Here is a 22645-nt window from a genome sequence, read left to right as displayed (position 1 = left end):
ACTTCCCCGGCTGAGAGCAGCAGCCCGTGAGATGAAGGAGGTGTAATTTCTGTGTGTGAATGACTCGTGGCCTCAGATGAATGGTGCTGGGCTCTCTTCAGTCATCAAACACTTCCTAAAGGCCCACTGGGCACCAGGCACTGCGTGAGGTAGGAGACTTGAAAAGCCCCCTTTTAATGGGCACCTACCTTGTATCAGGCACTTTACATCGATCCTTTCTAACCCTTCCAGTAACACTCAAAGGGAGTTCATGTCCCCCCTTGACAAAGGAGAAAACCGAAGTTAAGTGATTTTCTCAAGATCGTACACCCACTAAAATAAAGAGCAAAATTCACACTCAATCCTATCTCTCCCCCAGACCCCACATTCTTCCCAAACAGCACGTGGTAACCCTGCTCACTCATTCACCAATGAACTTTTTCCTTCAGAAAGTATTCCTGAGAGCATGCTGCAAGGCTGGGTTTCTGCTAAGTTCAGTGTGAGTGGATCCTCCACCGGGAATTTGGAAGGCTGCTTTTGGCTGACCAAAGCTGTCATTCATGTGTGACATCAGAGAGAGCGGTTAGGTTCCTTTTAATTAACAACAAAGATAATAGTAAAAGGTTCAGTCCAGTAATCTTTCAAAAGAAGTGACCACCAAGCTCATGAAACCCCCTGAGATGAGGTTTTCTCCATATGTCTCATGGGTGCTGAAGGTTGGGAGGAACTGGGTGCACCTGATAGGTGGCAGGGCTCTTCCTGTGAAGGCATCTATATAAACCAGAGGGCCACAAGTTCTAACCACCCTTGTTTTATTTTAAATTAAACCACTTTGATACAGGAATATAGAAGTATGCCATCCAACTAGGAAAAATATGAAAGCACCAAAAAAAAATGCAAGGGGAAGTCTTTGATACAAGTGGGTTGAGGAACATCTTAGACAAGAGTAAATAAATATTTAAGTAGTCGATGCCCCAAGCAGTGAGCTATGGGAGAGTTATGTCTATTCTTAAAAACCTTCATTTATATTCTTTACAGCCTTTAGAAGTCTGATCTCTACAGGAATGGGATGAAATGAAATGGAATGGAAAAGGATAAATACCAGAGCTGGAAGGCTTCCTACACATCATTCAAGCACACCCGTCCATTTGGTACCTAAAGAAACCAAGCCATGGAGTGACTGGCAGCTGCTTCTGTGGCTGCTGAAGGTTCCAAAGGAAAGCTAAAGGCTGATTTGATTCCACTTGTGCTAAACAGACATCCGAGGCCATAAGGAAACTGAGACACACACCTAGGTAGGCACTGCACTCATGACACACTGAGAGACCAGACTACCCAGGTCATTTATTTCTGGAAAGACCTCCTTGAGATGCCAGCAGGGTCTAGTGTAATGGGCTGAAAGGAGTTTTATTCGAACAAGAGGATTTGTCATCTTTTGGCAAACAGAAAAACTATTTCCCTCATGGTATCCTTGTGAATTACTCAGAGTTGCTGAGAAGATTCCAGTTCCATTTCCCAATGTCCTTTTTTTTCTTTCTATTGAATTTATCGGGATGACATTCGTTCATAAAACCATACAGGCTGCAAGCTTACAACTCAAAAACGCATCACCTGCGCACTGCATTGTGCATCCATCACCCCAGGCAAAAATCTCCTTCTGTCCCCATATCCCCCACCCTTGCCTACCTTTTCTGATTTCTGAATCTACGGTGAGTTTTAAAAGGTTCTTTACCGGGACCCCGTGCTGCCATTGGAATGACTTGCTGTGCCCAGGGTGTTTGCTTAAAGGCAGAGCAGGGAGAGAGGAGACACATGGGGTGCAGTGACTTGGAGAAATGCCAAGCTGGAGAGGTCTTACACATTTATTGAAAAAGCACGAGGTCCCTTGCATCCATCCTTAGCAATTCTTACACCAGGTGAGATGAATATTGCTCCCTCCATTGCATGCTCAGAGGTTATCTAACTTCAACAAGGTCACGGAACTAACAAATACTGAAGCTGAGATTCATTTTCAGGTCTCGTACCTGCCCCTGCAGAGATCCCTCTGTTATACTCCTTCCCCTCAGATGCCACTCAAAAGCATCCGGAGACTGGGTGCTAACAAGGCTCATGGGAGTAGATTTCTGTTGCTGGGAAATACTTCCCAGATAAACTGGAAGTCGGCCTCTTCAACCAGCTCCCACTGGTTCTAGTTTTCCTTCAGGGAACAATTAATTTAGGAGAAATTCTAAATCTCTTCTGTGGGTAAAGTGAAAATATGTAGAGACGCCACCAGTAAACACAAATACTAGCCACCCCACTGTCTTATAAGCTTTGGACTAGAGACAGAAGACCCAAGAGGGGAGGGGCTTTAGAGTCCGAAGGTCTTAGTGAATCTCTGTTGCCACTTCACCCCTAAACTACTGAGGACATTTGGCAAATCACTTAATCTGCCTCTGTCTCCACTTTTTCTTCTGTAAAGTGCAGTTAATTTTCCTCGCCTGTTTCACAGGTGCTCACCAAGTATAAGAAGGCTCACAAAACTGCTACGTAAATGTAAAATGTTTTTATTGCTTTGTAGGCTGTCATTGGATTTAAGAGAATGATCTTTTTCATTCTCCAAGGCAAGGAATAAAATACCTTCTTAAAAAGTCTGTGGCCATAACTTTTGGTACATGGTCCAGTATCTGGGTGGACATACATTTAATTCATAGAAACCCTGATTAGCTAATCTAGACTGATAGATATTTCAGGAGAGTGAAATCATTAAGGTTGGCACAAGGGCCATGCCTCTTAAAACGCTGGATTGTTTATTGCCTATCTATTCTTAAAAAGATGTTATAGAGGAAGATGGGGAAGGGTATTTGCAGCAAGAGGCAAGTTCATTTCATGGCCAAGCTCTGTCAGTGATTCTGAGACCTGGTCTCGAGGGGGCACACACACAACCACAGCTCACTGGGACTGCTTTTGATGAATGCAACTTGGAGCACCACCCCTGCTCATGGTGGGGCTGTGTCGCCAAGCCAGAGCTGTCCTCTGAGGTCACGTGTGAACACATGAATCTCCCCAGAGTCAAGAGATCCCTGAATGCAGTCCAAGTCATGCTGATGAAAAGGCCAGATGTGGCAGCTCCCTTTGCCACTGGCGTGGAGCACCCGATGCCGAGCGCACATGGCATGATTGGACGCCCTGTCCTCCATGTAATGCTTCCTCCGTTATCTGGTGATTTCGGAGGGCCACTGCTGTCCCCAGGGGGATTGCAGGAGACAAGCTCTGCCTCTTATCTGAGAGCCAGAAACGTTATCTGAACAGCTGCCGCCTGCAGAATGGCTGATGTCAAACCAAATGCACTGGTCGAAGTGCATCTTTTAGGGGAAACAAACACGTGTACACACATACCCTCATACACACCACACACACACACACACACACACACTCTCTCTCTCTCTCTCTCTCTCTCCTGAAATGAATTAGGTGCAAGGCTGCTGAAGCCCACAGCACGAGCCCTGCCACACTAACCTGATACACTACGGACCTATGCCCCGTCCCCACCTGATCTCATGTCTAACTTCCTGTCTAAATCAGGACCTGCCCTGACTCCTGGACAGGGAGCTGGCAGCAGTTGGAAGGGAGGGCTGTGAGCCAATGAGCGCTCACTTGGAAGCACTGGCAGCTGCCTTTGAATTCAGAAGCATCCTTTCTTCCCCAGGCAAAGGGGCTTTATTTCAGGCTCCCCCAAGGAGGAAGAGGCAGGTTAAAAAAAATACGGTGACACAAAGGTTGCTTGTCACAAAGCAGAGGGAAGAGAATAGCTTCCCATTGTCCTCCAGGCTCTGGCCTCAGATGACAGCTGAGCACAAGTGGAATCAAATCAGCCTTTAACTCTTCATCTGGGTGCCCAGCAGCCACAGATACAGCTTCCACTCCAGCTGTCAGTCGGCCGAGTGCTCGGTAAACGCCCATGATTAGCGCCTTCCTCAATCGAGAGTGTTAATGGAGAATCACAGCTAACTCCTCCACGTAGCCGGAGCCACACACCCATTAATTTCCACGGAGCCAAATGTAAACAAAAAAATGAATGTTCCTGTAAACTCTCCAAATTTTCCTTTCCCTGCTACAATGGTGGGGGGAGGAGGGATACCTTCTTCTCTTAGGATCCGTTCCCATATTTGAAATGATACGTACATGTGCCATCTGACCAACTGGTTCACAAAGGGAGACAATGAAAACCCCTGCACCCCCACCCCATTTGTCAGTATTTAAGGCTTAATGAACTCTTGGCGCATCCTCTCCTCCCAGAGCTTCGTGTTTGTTATTATTTTTAATGGTGATCCGTCCCATGCTCCAACATGCCAAGAAGCCCTGCTTGTAATCAGCAATATATATATTTATTTACTAGTTGGGCAATCTACCGAGGGGTTTGCTGGAAAGCGCTACATCACCAAGAACTACCACACCCAGCTGTGCTCTTTGTATTTAAATCCTGGGCATTGTCCAGTGAGAGGGACACTGGGCCCCGCCTGCCCAGCCTTCTCCTGCTTCCATATCAAAGATAATCTCCCTCAGCTGTGTGTGAATCTGGACGGAGAGGAGGATGCTTAGAGCTCTCAGCCTTTGGGTGCAAAAGATTCTCTACAAATGCACATTCAGAGTAAACAAAACCCATCAGGCCCCTGCAAGAGTCCGAGGCCTGATTGCACTAAACACATCACGATGGAATCTACAATTGGCAAAGTAATTGGTGTTATTACAGCTGATGGGGGATTTCTGATGCTGCCCAAGCTCTCCTTTGAAATAATACTCAGCCATTTAATTTGTCCAGCTCCCATGTAGCTGATTGCTCTTTTCTGCTGGAGTTTATCAAGAATAAAACGCGCTGTCTCTCCAGACGCCTGCAGGCTGAGCTTTCACAGGCGTTCCTTTCTTCAGCGTCCCCCGTACTTCTCTCAGGATCCGTGTTTCAGTCGCCTTTCGTGGGATGCCAGTAATACAGTAGGCTGGAGGCAGGTGAACCAAACGCTGACCTAATTCAAAGCTGTGTATTTCTAGTCCCAATTCTGGAGGTACTTGAATACTCCTACTCTAAAAACCATAAAACAATGGCAAGTGACACAGAAACCTACAAAGATTTGGATGCCCTGAAAAAGGCTAACAAATCTTGTTAGCTCCGAAACATGGGACAAGTAATAAAGACATTTTCATTATAACCACAAGATCAGAAAGCACAAGGAGAATAGAGTTTACATATGTGCATTTTTGTTTGGGACGTCCATTTTCACCCCGGTACACAGACATCCCTAAGAAAGGACTCTACAAATAGTTATTTTTTTGCTGGAAGCACATCAATTTTTTAAAAAATGATGCTCATCCCCCCATCCCCATCCCCATCCCTCACTTTGGCATTTCTGTTCCAACCCAGAAGCAGCGCAAGAAACCCAAATTTTGCCAGCTGCTGTTTTCTTGTGGTAGAATCAAGTCGGACTTTGGGGCACACTTCTCATTCCCATAACTTGCCCTGTCCATATGTGGGGATGGACTGCTTACTGGAGATGAGAGTCCCGAGGCCAGGATAACTCCTGTCCGCAGGTGCCATCTCTGTCTTGTGGTCCACAAAACCCAGAACCCACATACTACTGAATCCCCTCTTGTCTCATTTTTGCATACAGGGACAATGGAATTTACGGCTGCGAAAGTCATATACAAGAAGCCCCCGAAGTCCTATTCTCTCCCACAGTCTCCTGAACAGCACCTGTGGAGACGCTCTTTGGTACACTGCCTCACTAATTTTCTGGGCAGTACATCACTGTGCCCATGATTCTTCTACAGTCGCAGCCCAGGTGCATGTCCGGCATTGTGCTGAGACCAGTGGACCCAAGGCAGCTGTTCAGATGAGGCAATACTCTGGTGGATGAAAAGCTCTTGGGACATGTGTTTAAAATCATTTTTAATACTTTTGAGCTAGTCCTCCTCTATGGGAAAGAGAGAAGATGTTCATTCAGAAAGGGCCATAGATGGCGAGAGAAGGAAGCAATCCATGAAGGCACTTGTGGGTGTTCTCATCTCCCCATTGAACTGTCCATCCATCCCTTAGCCACTCTTGCCCATCTCTGTCCTGCTGCAGCCTCTTCGAGGGTCATTGTCACAGTGCTGGCCTGTCTGTCACTGCCCACTTAGACTGGTAAGTGTCAAAAAGAAACTGGTGGAAAGATCGGGCAAGATCTAGACTCCTGTTTGCCCATTATTTATTTTTCCCTTCTTTGATAATCTCCAATTCTAGTCAGATTGTCTTGGGGAGCTGCAATTTCTGCGCTAACCTTGACTTCAGTGGTCCAGGTTGACTTTCAATCATGTAACTTTTAAGAATAAGAAGAATTACAGTGTGTATTTATGAAGTGCTTGCCAGATGTCAGACACTGTTCTTTGGCTCTATAGTGAATCCTCCTCAAAACCCTATCAGGTATGTATGCTGTCACTAATGAGCAACAAGGTCAATAACCCATGAACGGCTTACTGTTCAGGGCAGACCTGTGATTCGGACCTGTCAGTTTGAGCCCAGAATCACTGCTCTTAACTCCTAAATGATAAAGTAATGTTGCTAGATGTTGGACACAGTAGGGTGGAAGGAATTTGTGTTATGTTCCTAAATGAGCATCAGTTTTTTACTATATATAGGGATAAAGATTACAATGATATCACAAAGCTTTCTCATCTCATGTGTCATTGGCTTGGGACACCTGCTGGAACCACAGTTCTACCAGAGGCTCTGACACACGTGTTGAGAAAAGTGGGAGACAGAGAAGGAAGAACTGGAGAACTGGGAAGGGAGGAAGGGAATGGTCATTATCAGGGAAATACCAGAAAACTGTGGCGGAGGCTGTTTGCAGACGTGATAATAGCCTCCCAACACAAGCAAGCAGATGGCTGGAAGGTGCCGTTGAGAGCTGCAAGCTGTTCCACTATGAGGGGCCCCTCTCTCTGAGGGTCTCTTGATACCTCTCAATCGATCCCTTTTGTTTGGTACAAGATGCTTGGAAAGGGGTTGGGTAGATGGGTGGGGGGACAAGAGGGCTAAAATGTGAGCTGGGCAGTCGGGTTGGAAAGAACCTAAAAAGCGAACCTGCTTATTTGTTGGAGAGGTGGGCCTTATTTCTCAGGAGGTAGGTTTGAAACTACCTTGGTAAAGCAATGGTGAAGAAGACACTTTCTTTCAAGTCCTAAAGGTGGTCTGTGAATTAGCATTTTCTGTAGGTGAGTCATTTGTGGACTTAAAGATGTGTAGAACAAAGTTATGCATCATATTACAATGTAGACACAAGGAAATCTGACTCTCTAACTCAACCTGCTAATAAACACAGATACCTGAGATTTATCGTGAAACATCAAGGGCAGAATTAAATTAAATGAGCAGAATCACAGAATGATTTTAAAGAAGCTCAGATTGAAACTTCTTTACCAGAAAAACCGTAGGGAAAAACAGGAATAGAAAAGTAGGAACATGGAAACAATGGACAAAGTCACAGAGCAATTAAGCATTTTGAGTCTCAGGAGAGTCACAGAAATCATCAAACTCTGCACCCTTGTTGCTGAGTTTTTTTGTTTGTTTGTTGTTTGTTTGTCTGTTTGTTTTAGATGAGAAACTAGTCGAAAGAGAAGAGGGTGATATTCCAAGTGAATCTCCAGTGGTTGGCTTCACTTCTATTCCAAAAAGTTGAGATTAAATCAGATTTTAAAAGGCTAACTCAGTTTTGAATACACTAGTAGAGATAACTTCTGTTGATTCCTTGGATGAAGTGGAAAACCTTTCTTCCTGCATACGAGTAACCCTGCCCCGGCACCGACCTGTCACCTATCAATATCTCTGTCATGAACATCTACACGTTAGTTTGTGTTAAGTTGGGTGCACCTGCACACAGCCCTCGGATGGTCAGAACATCTTGGGAGTAACCGAATATTCACTAAACTCTAAACAGATTTAGTATCCCAAGAGAACTTACTAAAACTTCAGAATATTTCACTGAAAGACCAGACACTCTGGAAACACCTGGAGATCTTCTCTCCCCAGGAGCAAAGACCAATGCTGTCCCCGCCCCCTGCCCCAAATCCTCTACAAGCACCGTCAAAGCCGGCAGAGCAGAGAATATACACCTGTTGTCCGAAGCTGGGGATTTCATGTGAGAAGAATCAGTAGGGTCAGTCTGGGTTTAAGTGCTGGGTATATGTGGGCTTGAGAGCCAATTATTTTGTTAAAACTGATCTTTTATTGTCACAGACATCCATGTTTGGGGAAAAAAAGAATTAGGTGTGCTGCCTTAGGGATTATAAGAAAAGACCCATGTTTCGTGTAGGTTTCCTACAAGTAGCCAGAAAGACATCTTCACAGGTGGAGCCATGTTTTTTTTTGGCAGGGGGAACATTATTCATAACACAAATATATTCACATGAGCTCATAGAAGAAGGCAAAGAAAAACAAGAGTCCAGATCCTACCCTTTTAATAAACTAGGGAACTGTGTAACTAGAACAGAGCTTCTCAAATGATTTTTTGCTGAATGACTTTGGTAACAGTACTGTAAAGGTAAGTCAGTAGGAAAATGGTCACATGATTGGATATCACAGAAACATCAAAGTTGCTGTAAACATTTCTGAACACTCTCTGTTTCCAGATATATCTCATTGTGAACCAGTAACCCACACTTGACAGGCTGGCACTGGTCTGCAGTCCGTGCTCTGAACAGTGTTGAATCAGAGAGCAAAAGACACAGGGCAGCCGACAGAAGGCGAGTCAAAGTAAGACCTTGAGAAAAGGCATGGATTTACTAAACAGGAATCTGAGCAAGGGAGACCCGCGGGGATCAACCTTGATCCTGAAGACAAGGGCATTAGGTGCGCTAGCCAGTGAGATGCATTCTGTAGTGGGGTGGTGTCAGAAAGCTGGAGCTTGTTTTGATATCTTCTAGAGGCCAGAAAGCATATCTAGGTGTCAAGCAGAGGAGGCCAGGAACCCAACGCCATCACTAGCTAGTATAAAATATTGGGCAAATCTCAATGGCTGAGTAGAAATAACAGGAGATGAGCACAGTTGTAGGCTTCACAGAATCCATGCTTGGCCATGCTCCCTGAGCCCGGACCATGGTTTGCTCCTCCGTGAAAGGGCAGGAGTCAGAAGGCTGATAAGCATGATAAGCAGGTGAGTGCGGGGTTCAGATGCCACGGGCCAGTGAAGCACAAGGCATGTTCCTGACGCAGGGTAGACACTATTTAAATGGGGGTCCCTGTCCCTTCTCTCCTGCAGCACTTGCTCTGCACTGTAGTGTTGTTTGTTTGTTTGTTCGTTTGTTTGTTTTAGAAAATTACGAAGTTGATTTAGATCCTGGGGAGCTTCTGAAAACTTCACTATCGGGGCTCCACCCAACCTGATTCAATGGGGTTAGGCCTGGACTCCTGTAATTTTTACAAGGTCCCCCCTTAATTCCCATCTGCACTCAAGGTTGAGAACCACTGCCCTGGGTGCTCACTCTCTTCTTCCAGCTCTGAAAGGGAGAGGAGGTAAGCAAGCATGGAGGGCAGCATTTCCTTACGCACTGGCTTGCTTTGGGATGGTTCTGCCCCAAATGGCAAAGTAGGCAGTCTGTGGTGAATTCAAAGCAAGCCCATCTGTTTTTTCATCGTTGTGTCTTGCATGACCTGCCTCCCTCTGCCTCAGTTCAGTTTGCTCCCGTATAAAAGGGGTGGCCGCCCCACGATTCTTCCATCGGGAGTGTAGGGAGGACGGGAAGGAGAACAACAGAAATTCCTTGACAACGTGGGAGGATTCACAATGCTGTGCGTCACTTCTGTCTGTTACTCTGAGAGGTACCAACTGCTTTCTCCTGGAGCCTGGCAAAGAGTGAGAAAAGTCAACACAATGTACACAAGTGAAGGTGAGGTCACTTGGTTTTATGAAGTGGTGAGGCGAGGTTCGAATGATCATAATCGCAGGGATAAGCTCTAGTTCAAGGTGGCATAAGTGAAGTGGTTAAGAACAAAGATATTGGTCCCGACTGCCTGGGGTAAATTCCCAATCCTGTCACTATGGGCTTTGTGAACAAAACTTCCCTATGCTTCCTTTTAATAGGAAGATACAGTATTATTACTGATTTCACAAAGGTCTTGTAATAATTAAATGAGATCATGCATGTCAAGTTCCAAGAATACTTCCTGGCATGTAGCACAGTTTCTGTAAATCCTCAGCATTTATGTCCTCAATGCAAGGCACTGTGAGCCTGTACTAACACCAGCCCCTGTTGAGTTCAGCAGGGGCTGACTGCCCTGGAAAGCCCAGAGCTTCCATTTCAATCTTTACAACTGGTGATGCTGAACTTGTAGGCAGCGGGTGCCCATTTGGAGGAGAGTCAGATTGTGGTGATTCTGTTGGAAAGACATGATCAACCCACGAGAACAAGCAACCTGGGAATCAGGAGCTTCTCACTAAAGAGAGAGGAGCTGTCAGAAGCCTCTAACTCCCCAACCTGCCCTGCTACTTCTCAGCGTGGCAGCACCCATCTGTAGCGATCACACACACAGCACACCACGGAGCCATGGGCTGCCGCCACAGTCCCTTCTCAGCCTCACCTGCAATTTCTATTATGCGTGAGCACAGCTGGGAATTCTGGCTACTCAGCAACTCCACAGCCCTACCGTCCCCCAAAGTAGCTTCTCTTCACCACAAGTTTGGGGTTCTTGCATTAAAATCTTCTGAGTTAAAGCCATGGAGCTCAAAATATTTTGCAGATAATTATATCCCCTGATGATCTAGGAACAGAACTGATTATGGGCCTGAAGAAAAATGAAGTAAAGGTTTGCAGAGGGAGGACAAAGCCCCCTCCTTTGAACAGGGTGCAGCTATCATTTCTCAGCCAGGGAGGATGCTGCACCTTCTCAGCCTGCACTTCCTTCCGGGCCCCCCTTCAGCCAAGCAGCAGCCGGGGCCAGGGCTTCCGCCCCTGGCATGGGTCACCTCAGCAGCAACCCCGTTAGCTCCAGTCCAGCATCATTCCATCCTACTCCTCACATGGACCTGAGGCCCAGGTTTACTGCAGAGTCCCCTCTTCGTTTCCTCACCCCAGCTACCAACAGTGCGATCTTCCTGCAGCACAGTCCTGGCTCTTGTCCTGGCTCTTTCCCACCCCCACTGCTCCTACCGTCTCCCGATGGATGCCCAGTTCTAAACTCAGTCCTCATTCAAATGACTCAACTCACACAATGACATGTTAAGATAATCAGAGGACTCCGAACCTGGACTGGGTATCAGAACATAGTAGGGAATCGTTGCTAATTTTGGTAGGTATGGTAATGGCACTTCGATTGTGTTTTTTTAAAAAGACCTTCTCACTAGAGACGCTTACCAAAGTATTTATAAGTAAAATAGCATAATGAGTGGGATTTTTAAAACACACCCCCCAGAATTAAAATCTAAAGTGAAAGGAGCTTGGAGTATTCATGAAGATTGGCAAATGATAATGATTACTGAGGCTGGCCTAGTGGTGCGTGTTCAGGGCCGATCTTAACAGCTCCAGGAAGCTGACTGTCAAAGACTCTGCAAACAGTTTATTAAACCACTGGTAGCTTAAACTTGGTCAAGGCAGAGACATTTACACCATAGAAATGGGCAAGTGCTACAAATCACAGTTTGTTTGTTTGTTTTAGCAACAAACTATACCATTGCATTGAAGTTGGATAATAAACAACAGAAGCTGGATAATATACTGGAGGTTTATTATTCTGTTATGACTATTTTTGTATAAGTTTGAAAAGTTCAGTAATAGTTACTTTAAAAAAACAATAGGACTCCTTTTCCAGAGTTTTAAAACCTTCTGCAATTTGGAACCTACCTAATTTGCAACTGAAACCTCACCACCCCACCTCTAAACCAGATGAATGAAACCCCTGCAAGTCTCCAGAATACATCCAAGCCTCTCCACCCTTATTTCGGCCTTCAGGCAGGCCTCTCCTGTCCTGGGATAAGTTCATCACCTCACCTCCTTCTCACCTGTCTTGGTACGATGACACCTTCCCCTGAAAGACTTACCTGCTTGCTTTATATGAATACAATTTCTCCTTCAATAATTTAACCTGAACATCTCTCACGGAAGAAAAAAATTAATTCACTGCGTGTGGCCGGCATTGTGCCGGGTTGTTTTCACACACATTGTCTTATTTGATCCTCACACAACCTGTGAGACACGCTGCACAATTTAACCTCGCTTCATAAGAAAAATGAAGATTAAAGACATTCAGTCGTGTGCTCAGGGTCACAAAGCTGACACCAGCGGCAGACCCTGGCAGGACTGTCAAATTCCGGGGCAGAGTGTGCACAGCGGGGAGCGCCGCAGAAAGGTCTCCCTGGAAGGCTTTGAATGGAACAGTAACTCAGCAACCGAGAGCCCTGTTTTCTCCACACCGGAAAGTGTTTCCGTGGGTGTCCTCATTTATTCTCTCCCACCCTTTGCTACAGTGTATTCTTGGCCATAACAGCAATGGACATTTTAGAAATTCCTCACAAACGCCTCTCCTTATAGGATATCTCTTATGCTTGCCCACTTAAGGTCCTATCATGAGGCCCACTTGAAATCCAACTTCATTTTTTACTGAAGGAAGTATCTTCTCTGAGACAGTGGAGAGCTTAGAAAGTAGGAGAGGACCAAGTCCTTGAGCCAGCAGGGGTGGGTCTTTGCGAGGTAGCTTTCCCAGCACAGGGGCCAGGCATGTGAACCGTGCATCCGAGTTTGGGCCCCACAGGTTTATTTCATCACCACATCTCTACGGGGGGGGGGGGGAGGCTTGCACACATAAGTACAAACGTCCACGGGCACACCCACATGGACGCACTGCTGCAAAGTGTAAGCCACCATGACATCCTTGTAGGACCTAAGAAACAAAGGGGAAATAAATACCAAGAAGCCTGGGAGGCTATTTGTGTCCTAGCCGCAGGCCCTGGATCTAGCATTGGCCTTGGATTGCTCCTGAAGAGCTCAGCCTACAAAAGGAATGGAATGTCTAACAAGAGGGGAGGGGCAAATAAACGATGGTACGAGCAACTGGACAAAAATAGCCAGCTGCTAGAAGATTTTCCAGTGACATGGGAAGCATGCAAACAAACAAGAAAGAAGGTGACAAAACAAGCATATAAAATATGATTTGAACATTAAAAAAATCCATCCACGCACAGGTCTGTGTACCACAAAAGATGGCAAGGCCGCACCCCAACATGGGGCCCCAACACGTCAGGACCCACATTCCTGGGGAACCATCCACAGGAGAGTTTTTTCTTATGGCTTTTTTTGTATTCTCCCAATTTCTTAACAATTTTTGTAATTAATATCTATCACCACAGACAGTTATAAATAATTTTTTATGACGACTACTTTTAAGATCTATTTTCGTAGCAACTGTCAAATATACATACAGTATTATGAACGATAGTCGCCATGATGTACATGCCCAAGACTTCTTTATAAGTGGACGTCTGTACCTGTGGACCAGTTTCCCCCTTTCCGGATTGGCTTTCATAATAAGAGGGAAATGGGATAAAGGAAACAGGAAGAGGAAAGCGTAGGCTTGTTAGGCCTCTACGAAAGTGAATGAAATGCCTGCTTTTACTCCTCTGGGGGGTACGAGGGGGTGGTCTGGCAGAGGGAGATGAAGGGAGTCATTTCCAATCCTCCAAAGGCCAGAAAGGAGGGGTGCAAGTGTGCCCACTCCTTCAAAAGGCAAGCAGGACAGGATGCTGAAAAATGAGAGAGGTGTTTGGGGGGGAACCAAAGGGAAGAGAAGAGCCTGGGTGGTTTTGGTGCGAATTTCAGAAGCTTTTTCATTTGTGCCTTTACAACTTGCTGAAATAGTAGCCACGCGTCAGCCCCAGGCCTGACTCCAGGAGACGGTACCATGCCCTGTGGTCCGGAGGCCCAGCTCACCAGCTGGGCAGAACTCCCACAACAAATTACAACCTTAGAATCTTAGCATCAGCCATCAGACTCTACCTGCAGAGTAACATGTTTATTTCCACACGCGAGGACAGTATCTCTGCAAACCAATAATCATGGGGAGAAAGACTGATACCCCTTCTTTAACTCTCCCCCTTCTATCCGGAAGCAGAGAGGAGGACCGAGAGAAAGAGACAGAATGGTCCAGTGCAACAGAGTGGCCCTTGTTCACACTTTCAAAGCAGAGAGCCATCAAAGATTAGCGAGGAAATCATGACAATTTTCTCTAAGAGGTTGCAGCAGGATCAGGCATCAAGGAAAAAAAGAAAAGAAAACCTTTTACCATCAAGTGATCAGCGTGGACTGTGAACACTGACAAGCCTGATTATAGTTACCCCAAGAGGGGTCCTCGGCGAATTCCTGCCCTGAAAGTCCCTGACAGTTCCTGGAAGGGAACAAACCTGTGAATTATGGTGAACACCAGGATGCCCGGGACTCTTTTTCTTCTGAAACCCAAAGAGAGAAGGGAAGGGTAACAGCAGGGACCGACAACTTGGAGCAGTGGGGCTGGCAGGCGGGGTGCACCAAAGCACGTGGGCCGAGCGCTGTTTCTGTTTGGAAAAGCACCCAGAGGAGGCACTGATGGCAGACACATCCAGGCCTTTCTGATTCGGAAGTGATCCTGCTGAATTAACTTTGATCTGGGCACTGCGTACGGGCCGCAGCACTCCCCGGGCTTCCTGGCCTCAGGAACATGCGTCCCGAGGAGTGAAAAAACGAGGATTTCTGCTTCCGGCCTCAGGGGGATGACGCACAGATGGAGCGGCGTGGGAAGGTCAGGCAGACGCAGGGGAATGAGCCATCTGCACCAGCAACGGGGGGCCTGGGTGTGGGGGCCGCAGGGACGCCACCACCTTTCCAGGGTCATGGCCTCAAATGCTGTGGTGGGTGCACCCAGATAATATCTCACTTTTGCTTCTCCTAAAAACTCAGTTGAAATCCAATCTAGAGACATGGTTTGACAGATGTGGAGAGACCAGGATCATCTCAGAAAGCGACAATGCCAAATCACACACACACACACCCCTGTCATTTAATAAACTCAGTCTCTACTATGTACCCTTTTTAGGACTCAAACAACATCACACGAAGCACTTTTCCTTTTATTTTTAAAATTTTCAGACACGAATAAATCTTTAGCCGGGCATATGAGGTAGGTGTGGCAGTGGGGGGGGGGTATGAGTAAATGTTGATTTTGTTTCCGTTTTACATTCCCTGGACTCCACTGGAAGTCTGTGTGACTGCGTGAATAAGTGCTTTAATTAATTACTAGCTTCCCATAGATGTCACACAGGCCAGCTGAGTACCTGTTCCAAAGCCTCACTGCATCGGAACAGAAGGACAGGCAGACTGGATCGAAATGCGTCAAACGCTGCAGGAATTACACCTCTGACTCGACAATGGGCTCGCTCTTTGGTTTCTCTCCCTGGAGCCTCACACTTCCACTCTCTGACCTTGTCCCTGGCCTTCTGTGTCAACTGAGGGCACTTTTTATCAGGACTCTGGTCCTCAGTTTCCACAGCAGTACAAGGGGGCTCACAGAATACACCCCGCACAGGAGAGGTGCAGTGTGGGCGCAGTGAGCTCTTGATGTGAAACACATTTCAAGAGGAAGATACGCCCAAATACATGCGATCCTCGCTACTAGAAAACTGTGTGTTCTATCCTCAAAAGTTCTCTGCTGTGAGCTATGATGTATGTCCCCAAAAAGGCACAGCATGGTGGGACCTGACGGCAGCACTGAGTTGGGGAGTGAAAGATTCATATTGAGAGTGGGACAGGAATGGGGACAGAGTGCCACAGCTGTCATTCTAGGGTGTACCTATCCTTAGATACATGGTCTGCCCGCGCCGGGTCCGTGCGGAACACAGGAACTTCTGTGTGTCTGGTGGGAATGTGTTGGTGCTTATTTGTTTGTATTATGTAGACAGTCTCCTTCTAGAGACATGGAGGGTGGCTGTCCATCTTCCCTGCTGTCAAGGAGGTCCCCAGAGAGCCCCTGCCTGTGCCCTCTTGTGGTTTATCCATGGTGATTTCCAAACAGCATTCTGGCCAGAGAGTGGACCATTTCCTAACTAAGATGAGCAAAACTAACCAAAGCCAACCATCTGCCTTTGCCAGAGTCTGAGATGAACTGGGATGCCAGAGCAATGACTGCAAAGCATGTGCACACAGATTCCACAAACCCCATTCTGTCCCCCAAAAGGAGAAACAGGGAAATACACCAGCCCCACCCTAGCCTATACCTCCTTGGTTTAATTCTTATTTAAGAATTAATTTTAAGCTAAGTCACCTACCACCACACAGTCTAAGCATCTTGGTCTACATTTTCCCCACTATCAAATATTAAGACAGAGAGAAGAAAAAGGTGGGTTTGATCATGATGTGATGAGCAAGGAGCGGAGGGAGAGAGCAAGACACCACCAGGTCTTTTCCAGGTTGGCATCTGGAGTCAGAGAAGCCGGAAATCCAAGCTGAGGGTTTCTGCCCAGGTGCCAGCTTCGTTTGTTCGTGACCAGCCTATGGAATACTTCACTCTCCCAAACTGCAAATAAAGGTCAGTGGGACTCACCTGTGGCTGAAATCCTTTGAGGTCGCTGGCTGCAAGGTCACTGGCTGCGAGGAGCTAGGAAAGAACAAAGGAATTCTCCTTAGTGATACTCCTCAAAGTTTGCGTACAGTATCCCCAGGACAACTGACCGGCACTAGACTCACCAGAGCCTCAATCTGTAGCTAAAGAAGCAGAATCGCAAAAGGTAAGAGCGATTCTGAGCTGGGAGCCTCAACTTAGAGACCTTCTCACCTGTGGCCACCGTGTCTCAGCATGGCCCCTCTCTACTGTCTCTCCCTCCTTTCTTGTAAGTGCCCCCGATGCTTCCCAGGGTCTTAAATGAGGGATCGCGCTCTATGGAAGACACTCAGCAGCTCCAGACTCCCTGAGGTCACAAGTAAATTCACACATGAGTCCACAGGTGTGTGCACTTCCTGGGGAAGCAGGTCCCTGACTTTCTTCCTACTGTCACAATAGTCGGTGACACCACATGCTAAAGAGACGGTTCAAGGCGGATTTCATCTAGCAGAGTTATTGCTGCTGCTGCTGCAGCAGCTTCTTCTTCTTCTTTTGTTAATCAGACCAGTAAAAATGACCCTTTTCTCCTCCCAGCTACGTGTGACTTAGGTTCCCTTTATCACATGCCTTTGATCCCACAAACTACATACGTATTCATAGCTTATGCCTCAGATTATCATGCACAGTATTAAAACACAAGAGTCAAGCTTATATATTTGCTGTATCTCTGTGTTTAATCAATAGTGAAGGGTAAAGTTAAGGTGTTAGTATTTTTGCATCCCCCCCAGAAAGAATTCAATAGACCCATGATTAATTAATGAAATAATCACATTCTTTAGTTTTGCTCAAAGAAGTTGGAAGAGTGTGGAGTAAAGAGAAAAAGGGCAGATGCTTATTTCTAATTCAGGGAGTGTGACTGCTAGCTTTGTTAGGCCTGGAGAGCATTTAGCAAAAAAGTAGGAAATATTTCATGTTTGCTGCAACAATATTTTGTTTGGTTCAAGGAAGCGAGGGAGTCGTGCTGAGTTCCAGTGCCTCCAGCCTTCAGAAAGGCTCAGCAAAGCTTTTTCAACTTCTTGAAATGACTTGGCCAAAAATGATGGAGCACTGGTGTCGATGCTGTGATAGAGCATAGAGGAGGTGGGGAATGGAAAAGCTATACGTTTCTCCCCATGCCCAGCTCTCCGAGCCGAAGGTACCTGGACAAGGTGGCATCAGTTTGACAGAGAGCCAGTTTGTCCCCTCTGTAATGAAATACCCACGAGGGTGCTTAAGTAGACACTAAGGGCCAAACATCACGAGATTTAGTTCTCTGCCTTTAAGAAACCTACAATCTGGCCAAACAATGAGGCGTGTATGTAAGTGTGAGCAGAGTGTAGCAGAATGTAAGAGTCAAACTGTGGGCATAAGGCAAGAAAGCTCAGAGTGGGGCTGCCGAAATAGGACAGAGTTTGAACTGAACCTTGACAATGGGAAGGGGGCAATTGAGGCAGTTCAGGTGGGGCGGCTGCAAGAACAAAAACATGGAAAAGGGACTTGCCAATCCCAGCACAGAGCCCTTTGCACCTACAGCCACCTATCGCTGGCCCCCGCATGTTCAGGAGGGAGGGAGGGCACTATCAGGCTTTGAAGATCGACCCCTGGGGGCCCAGCACAGTGATGGCTGCTCTATACAATTTTTCTTTGTCAATCCTCACAGCTCCGTCACGAAATAGAAAGTACCTTCACTCTATGGGTGGCAAAATCGACACTTATGGAAGTTCAATAGCATGTTCTAGGCCACACAAGTAGTACATGGATTTGGGATTTAAACCCAACATTATATTATCTCAGAGCTCATTATCTTTCTTTTATAACATGATGCCTCTGACTGATGGCACACTAGAGATAATTTGCTGATGAGACATGGCACAGGGCAAAGGGATGAGTGCCAGACTACCCATTAGATGAGCAACAGGCAGTAACGCGAAACACGTGTCTCTACGAAAAACCCTCCACGGACCCTTCCTTCCAGACATTATTTTATTTAACTGGTAGTGACATCCACTCTTCTGATCGCACCAGTCCAACCTTGGCCTCTAATTCGAGCTGAGCACAGGTCAGGATGGAACTGAGGAGGAGCAACAGAAGGGCTGGGGTGAGGCATGGGTCTGGCGGTGACCTCGTGAAGGACAAGGCCACCAACAGGAGTAGCACATGGGAATCAAATCTCAGATGCTCCAGGCTATTGGAGTTCAGCAGCTAGGAACTCTTGCTGCCTTTTAATGGGGTCCCCCAGGTAGACAGCAAGGGTGAGACCACAAGGTCCAGCTGCCCCTAGTTCTGATGCCACAACTGCAAATCAACCACAAGGGTGTTCAAAGCAGCTCATCAGATGCACTATTTTCTCATGTCAGTGGTTTTAGACTTGAGAAATGACCAGATCCATTGGTTTGAATGCAAATAGAGATGCGGCATTTGGAGTTATTACTCACAGTGTCCCCTGCTCACCAAAGTCAGGATCTATCCCGTTCTCCCTGAAGCCCTTAGACACTCTTTTCCTTCTCTTAAGGAGCCAGATGCATGCATTTAGCTCTGAGTCGTTTAAAGTTGCTGCTGTATGTGTCCTTAAAAATTCTTTATGGTTGTTCAATTACAGTTGTCCCCGTTTCCCCGTTATGCTTCCTTGCCCTACCCACCGCCCCTCCACATTCAACCCTCCCCCTCTCGTTGTCTTTGTCCATGGGTCCTTTATACCTGTTCTTTGACTTAACACTTCCCCTTCTTTTTTTTTTCTGTTGTATGTATTTTTTCTTTTTTTTCTTCTCGCCTAACAAGATGGTGCGCCCAGGAAGATCATGGTTACTGTCTCATATAACTTCTGTATTTCTCAAAGTATTGCTGAGTCTGGATATACAATTAGTCAATAATTACCTGTCAGTCAAATGACTTACAGGGACAGTGGGGAACACTGCCAATCTGGCAGTGAGGACTATCGTGACTAACTTGCGGAGCCTGGAAAGGAGACCCGTGAGAGACGGCTTGTGACATCCTCTAAGTGACAAGAGGAAGTGGCACTCAGCACCTAGAGCACTTCCTGCATGAAGCAGGCACTCAAATATCTGAGTGAATTAATCAGCGATAGGAACGAACTCCTCTCTATCCACTGTAGGTTTTAGGAGAGAATATTGGCTTATCCTTCAGCGTAGGAGTCAAAGGCTAAATGGAAGAAAAGATGATATGAAAGTGAACAGAGAGAGAGAGAGAGAGAGAGAGCGCCCTCCTCCTCCTCGGGTGAAACGACAAACGGTCAAGGGGCCCACTGCAGTTCCAACGCGACAGCTTTTCTGATGGCAGGTGGGGGCGGCAGGGGGGTGGAATCAAGGACAGTTTATCCAGAAGCTTCTAAAACTTCGGAATGCCTTGCCTTGTAGATTCTGAACTATTTACTCACAATCTGGTGTGTTTTAGGTGTTATCTGACCTGGGCAACAACCAAAGGCAAGCCTTGTGACCTCCTCTCTCAATGGTTCCCTAAAGCCTAGTGTACAGAAGCCTGCCTTTCCTCACCATCCAGTCCCAGATCCCTGCCTCCTGGCTCAGGGTTCTAAACACACTCCAACCAAATACCTGAGCTCTTGGGCAAAACACAGGCTGTGCTCCTTGAACACTCTCCTTTCCTACTGATTATTTCCCAGGCGTCCCCACAGGCTGCATCCAGGAAGGGAGAGGACGGGTCAGTACACTGAAGCAGGGTACACAGATGTGGATTAAAAATACAAGACAGGAAGGTCTTCTACATTTCAAAATTGTAGTCCACCTAGATCTGGTCCTCAAAAGACATTTCTGTCCTTATGTGGTACCAGGACCTGAAGGAGACAGTCAGAGGTCCCTGAGTGGATGCAGGAATCACTGTGTCCCCAGAGGGCTCAGGAGGGCCCCTACTGCAGAACGGGAACAAGGGAAGGTGGTGTAGACAGCAGATCTCCACCAAGTCTGCCTCTCCCTCCCTTCAACCAAAGCAGCTCTCTTTTACACTCTTTCATGTATACAGGTTCACTTGAAAAGGAATAATCTGCCACCAAAACAAATTTTAAAACTGCAGACTGAGTCCTTATTTTGCAGAAGTTGATGAGAAACTTCAAGATCACACTGCTAGTTAACAACAGGCCTGGCTGGGTCCCCAAACCCATAACCCCTCTGTGGAAATCTCCACTAGCGATCATGCCAGCCCAGTCCAACCCTGACACTGTGACCCGACCTCCATCCTGGAGGTGGGAGAGGCATGCTCAGGAATCCAGGGGAACGGAGGCACGGTGAGCAGAGATGAGCATGTCCCTCCATAGAGCCCCTGACCTAAAAAGCACAGATCTAGACCATCTCCCAACGGTGGTCCCTACCAGACCCATCCTCATTCTGTCCTGTCAGAAAACAGGTCACTGCCCAGAGAGGCCCAGCTATGTGGGGATGGAGCTGAGGCAGGGAGGGAGGAGAATGAAATCTGTGGTGGCTCTGGGGACTTCAATCAGGCTGATGTTAAAGAACAGGGTCCTGCCATTTCCCAGGATGGCTAAGTGTCCGCACTGCACCAGGGAGAGGGTTGAGTGGGTGTGGGGGAGAAGGGCAGGCGGAATTACATGTAAAGGGCGAAGGAAAGAGAGAAATCCTTTCACCTCCCTGGTGGAGCCAGGCATGTTCCTTGGGCCCTGTCTCAGGCCATCCTCACTCCCGACATGTACTGCTGCTCTCTGGAATAGGCCGCGTGCAGAATATTAGGATGACGACCCTGCTTCCCATTTTTTGAAGAGCTGCAGTTTTCTCTCTTGGCAAAACTTCTTCTTTTTCTTTTCTTTTCTTTTTTTTTGTCTCTCTAATCCTGAGGAGCAGGTTGGGGTGCAGGGGGGATTGGGGAGGATAAAGACAGCTGCGAGGCCCAAACAGGTGACAGGAAGGAGACATGCCCTCAGCTTCCCGAGCAGAGGCACTCTGATCTCACTGTTGTCCCACCCTCTCTTCAGCAGTCACCCTTAAGATAGCGGCCCCCAGCATCATCTGGTGACTTCCCCCAGCCTAGGACTGCCCCCTCCCCAACAGCATGGCTCCTGCCTGCGAACTTCTACAGTCTCCAAACCTTTCCCCATAGGAGAGAAGACAGCGGCTCCGTTTCTTTCCCTGTGCCCTCCCCTGCCGCAGGGACACGGTTTCCCCTGTGCTGCTCTGTTACATACCACATCTGGATAGGCGGGGCCTCCTATATCTCTACCAACCCCCCAGGCTGACCCAGGACACGTGTGTCTCGGAAGGGGATCACTGACACAGAAGGGGGATGCGGGTCACACTGACATCTGGCCAGAAGGGTCTCAGCCTCCCAGACATGCAGCTGGACAAACTGAAGCCTCGTTTCCCCCGGGACCCTCTAGGTCATTTGTTTTTCCCAGCTACTTCCTCCTTTGTGGGCTGGAGCAACAGATGATGGCGTGTGACAGGGATGGGTAAACGGATGCACAGGTAGGCAAGTAGGTAGACAGGTGAAGGGCCAGAGCAAAGACGGCTTTGGGGAGCATGAATGACCCATTTTCAAACTGCTCATAAAGACACTTTTATTACATAAAGACTTTTACTTATCCCTACTTTCAATTTGTTTGCATTTCCCTTTCTTATTTCATAAGAAATTGATCTTTTTCTCCCGCTTTGCTTTGTGAAGCATTATTTCCTTCCTTCTTTGGCTATTGAATGAAGCCTGAACTTCATCCCACCCCAATCCCTCAACCCACAAAAACACTCAGGACAGCCTCTGTGGAAGGCAATGCCCTAGAAAGCCAAAACAAACACCCAATCATATGGGCGACTGAGGTTTTTAGAAACCAACTAGCCCCACTTACTATCTTGGCAAAAAGGAAACTGAGGCCGAGAAAGAGTAAGTGACTCATCCCCTGGGAAATCAGGAGCCACAAACCCAATGACACGTATGTAACCCAAAGGGAGATTTAGCTACCCTCACACCTGGGACTGGGGGGTTCTGAAAGGGGAGGCGGGTGCTGCAAGGCAAGTCGGGGGTAAGACAGAGAAAAGGAAAGAAGGTTAAGGCGATTTCCACCAAGCAACAGGCTTTGAAAGCACC

General features: G+C 47.1%; 1 protein-coding gene across 5 annotated transcripts in view; it reads right to left on the bottom strand.

The window, feature by feature from the left end:
• Positions 1-22645, bottom strand: part of SETBP1 (SET binding protein 1) — a 348007-nt gene that overhangs the window by 151421 nt on the left and 173941 nt on the right. For all 5 annotated transcript variants that reach the window (XM_053664235.1, XM_053664238.1, XM_053664239.1 and 2 more), the window contains exon 3: positions 16550-16603. In XM_053664235.1, coding sequence (XP_053520210.1) covers positions 16550-16603 — 54 coding nt within the window. The remainder of the gene's footprint in view (positions 1-16549; positions 16604-22645) is intronic.

This window comes from Artibeus jamaicensis, unplaced genomic scaffold (genome assembly GCF_021234435.1).
Source record: "Artibeus jamaicensis isolate MK-2021 breed Jamaican fruit bat unplaced genomic scaffold, CSHL_Jam_final contig_354, whole genome shotgun sequence".
In the NCBI taxonomy this organism is placed as follows: Eukaryota; Metazoa; Chordata; class Mammalia; order Chiroptera; family Phyllostomidae; genus Artibeus; species Artibeus jamaicensis.
Note: the sequence above shows the minus strand (reverse complement) of the source record. Positions and strands in the feature narration are given on the sequence as shown.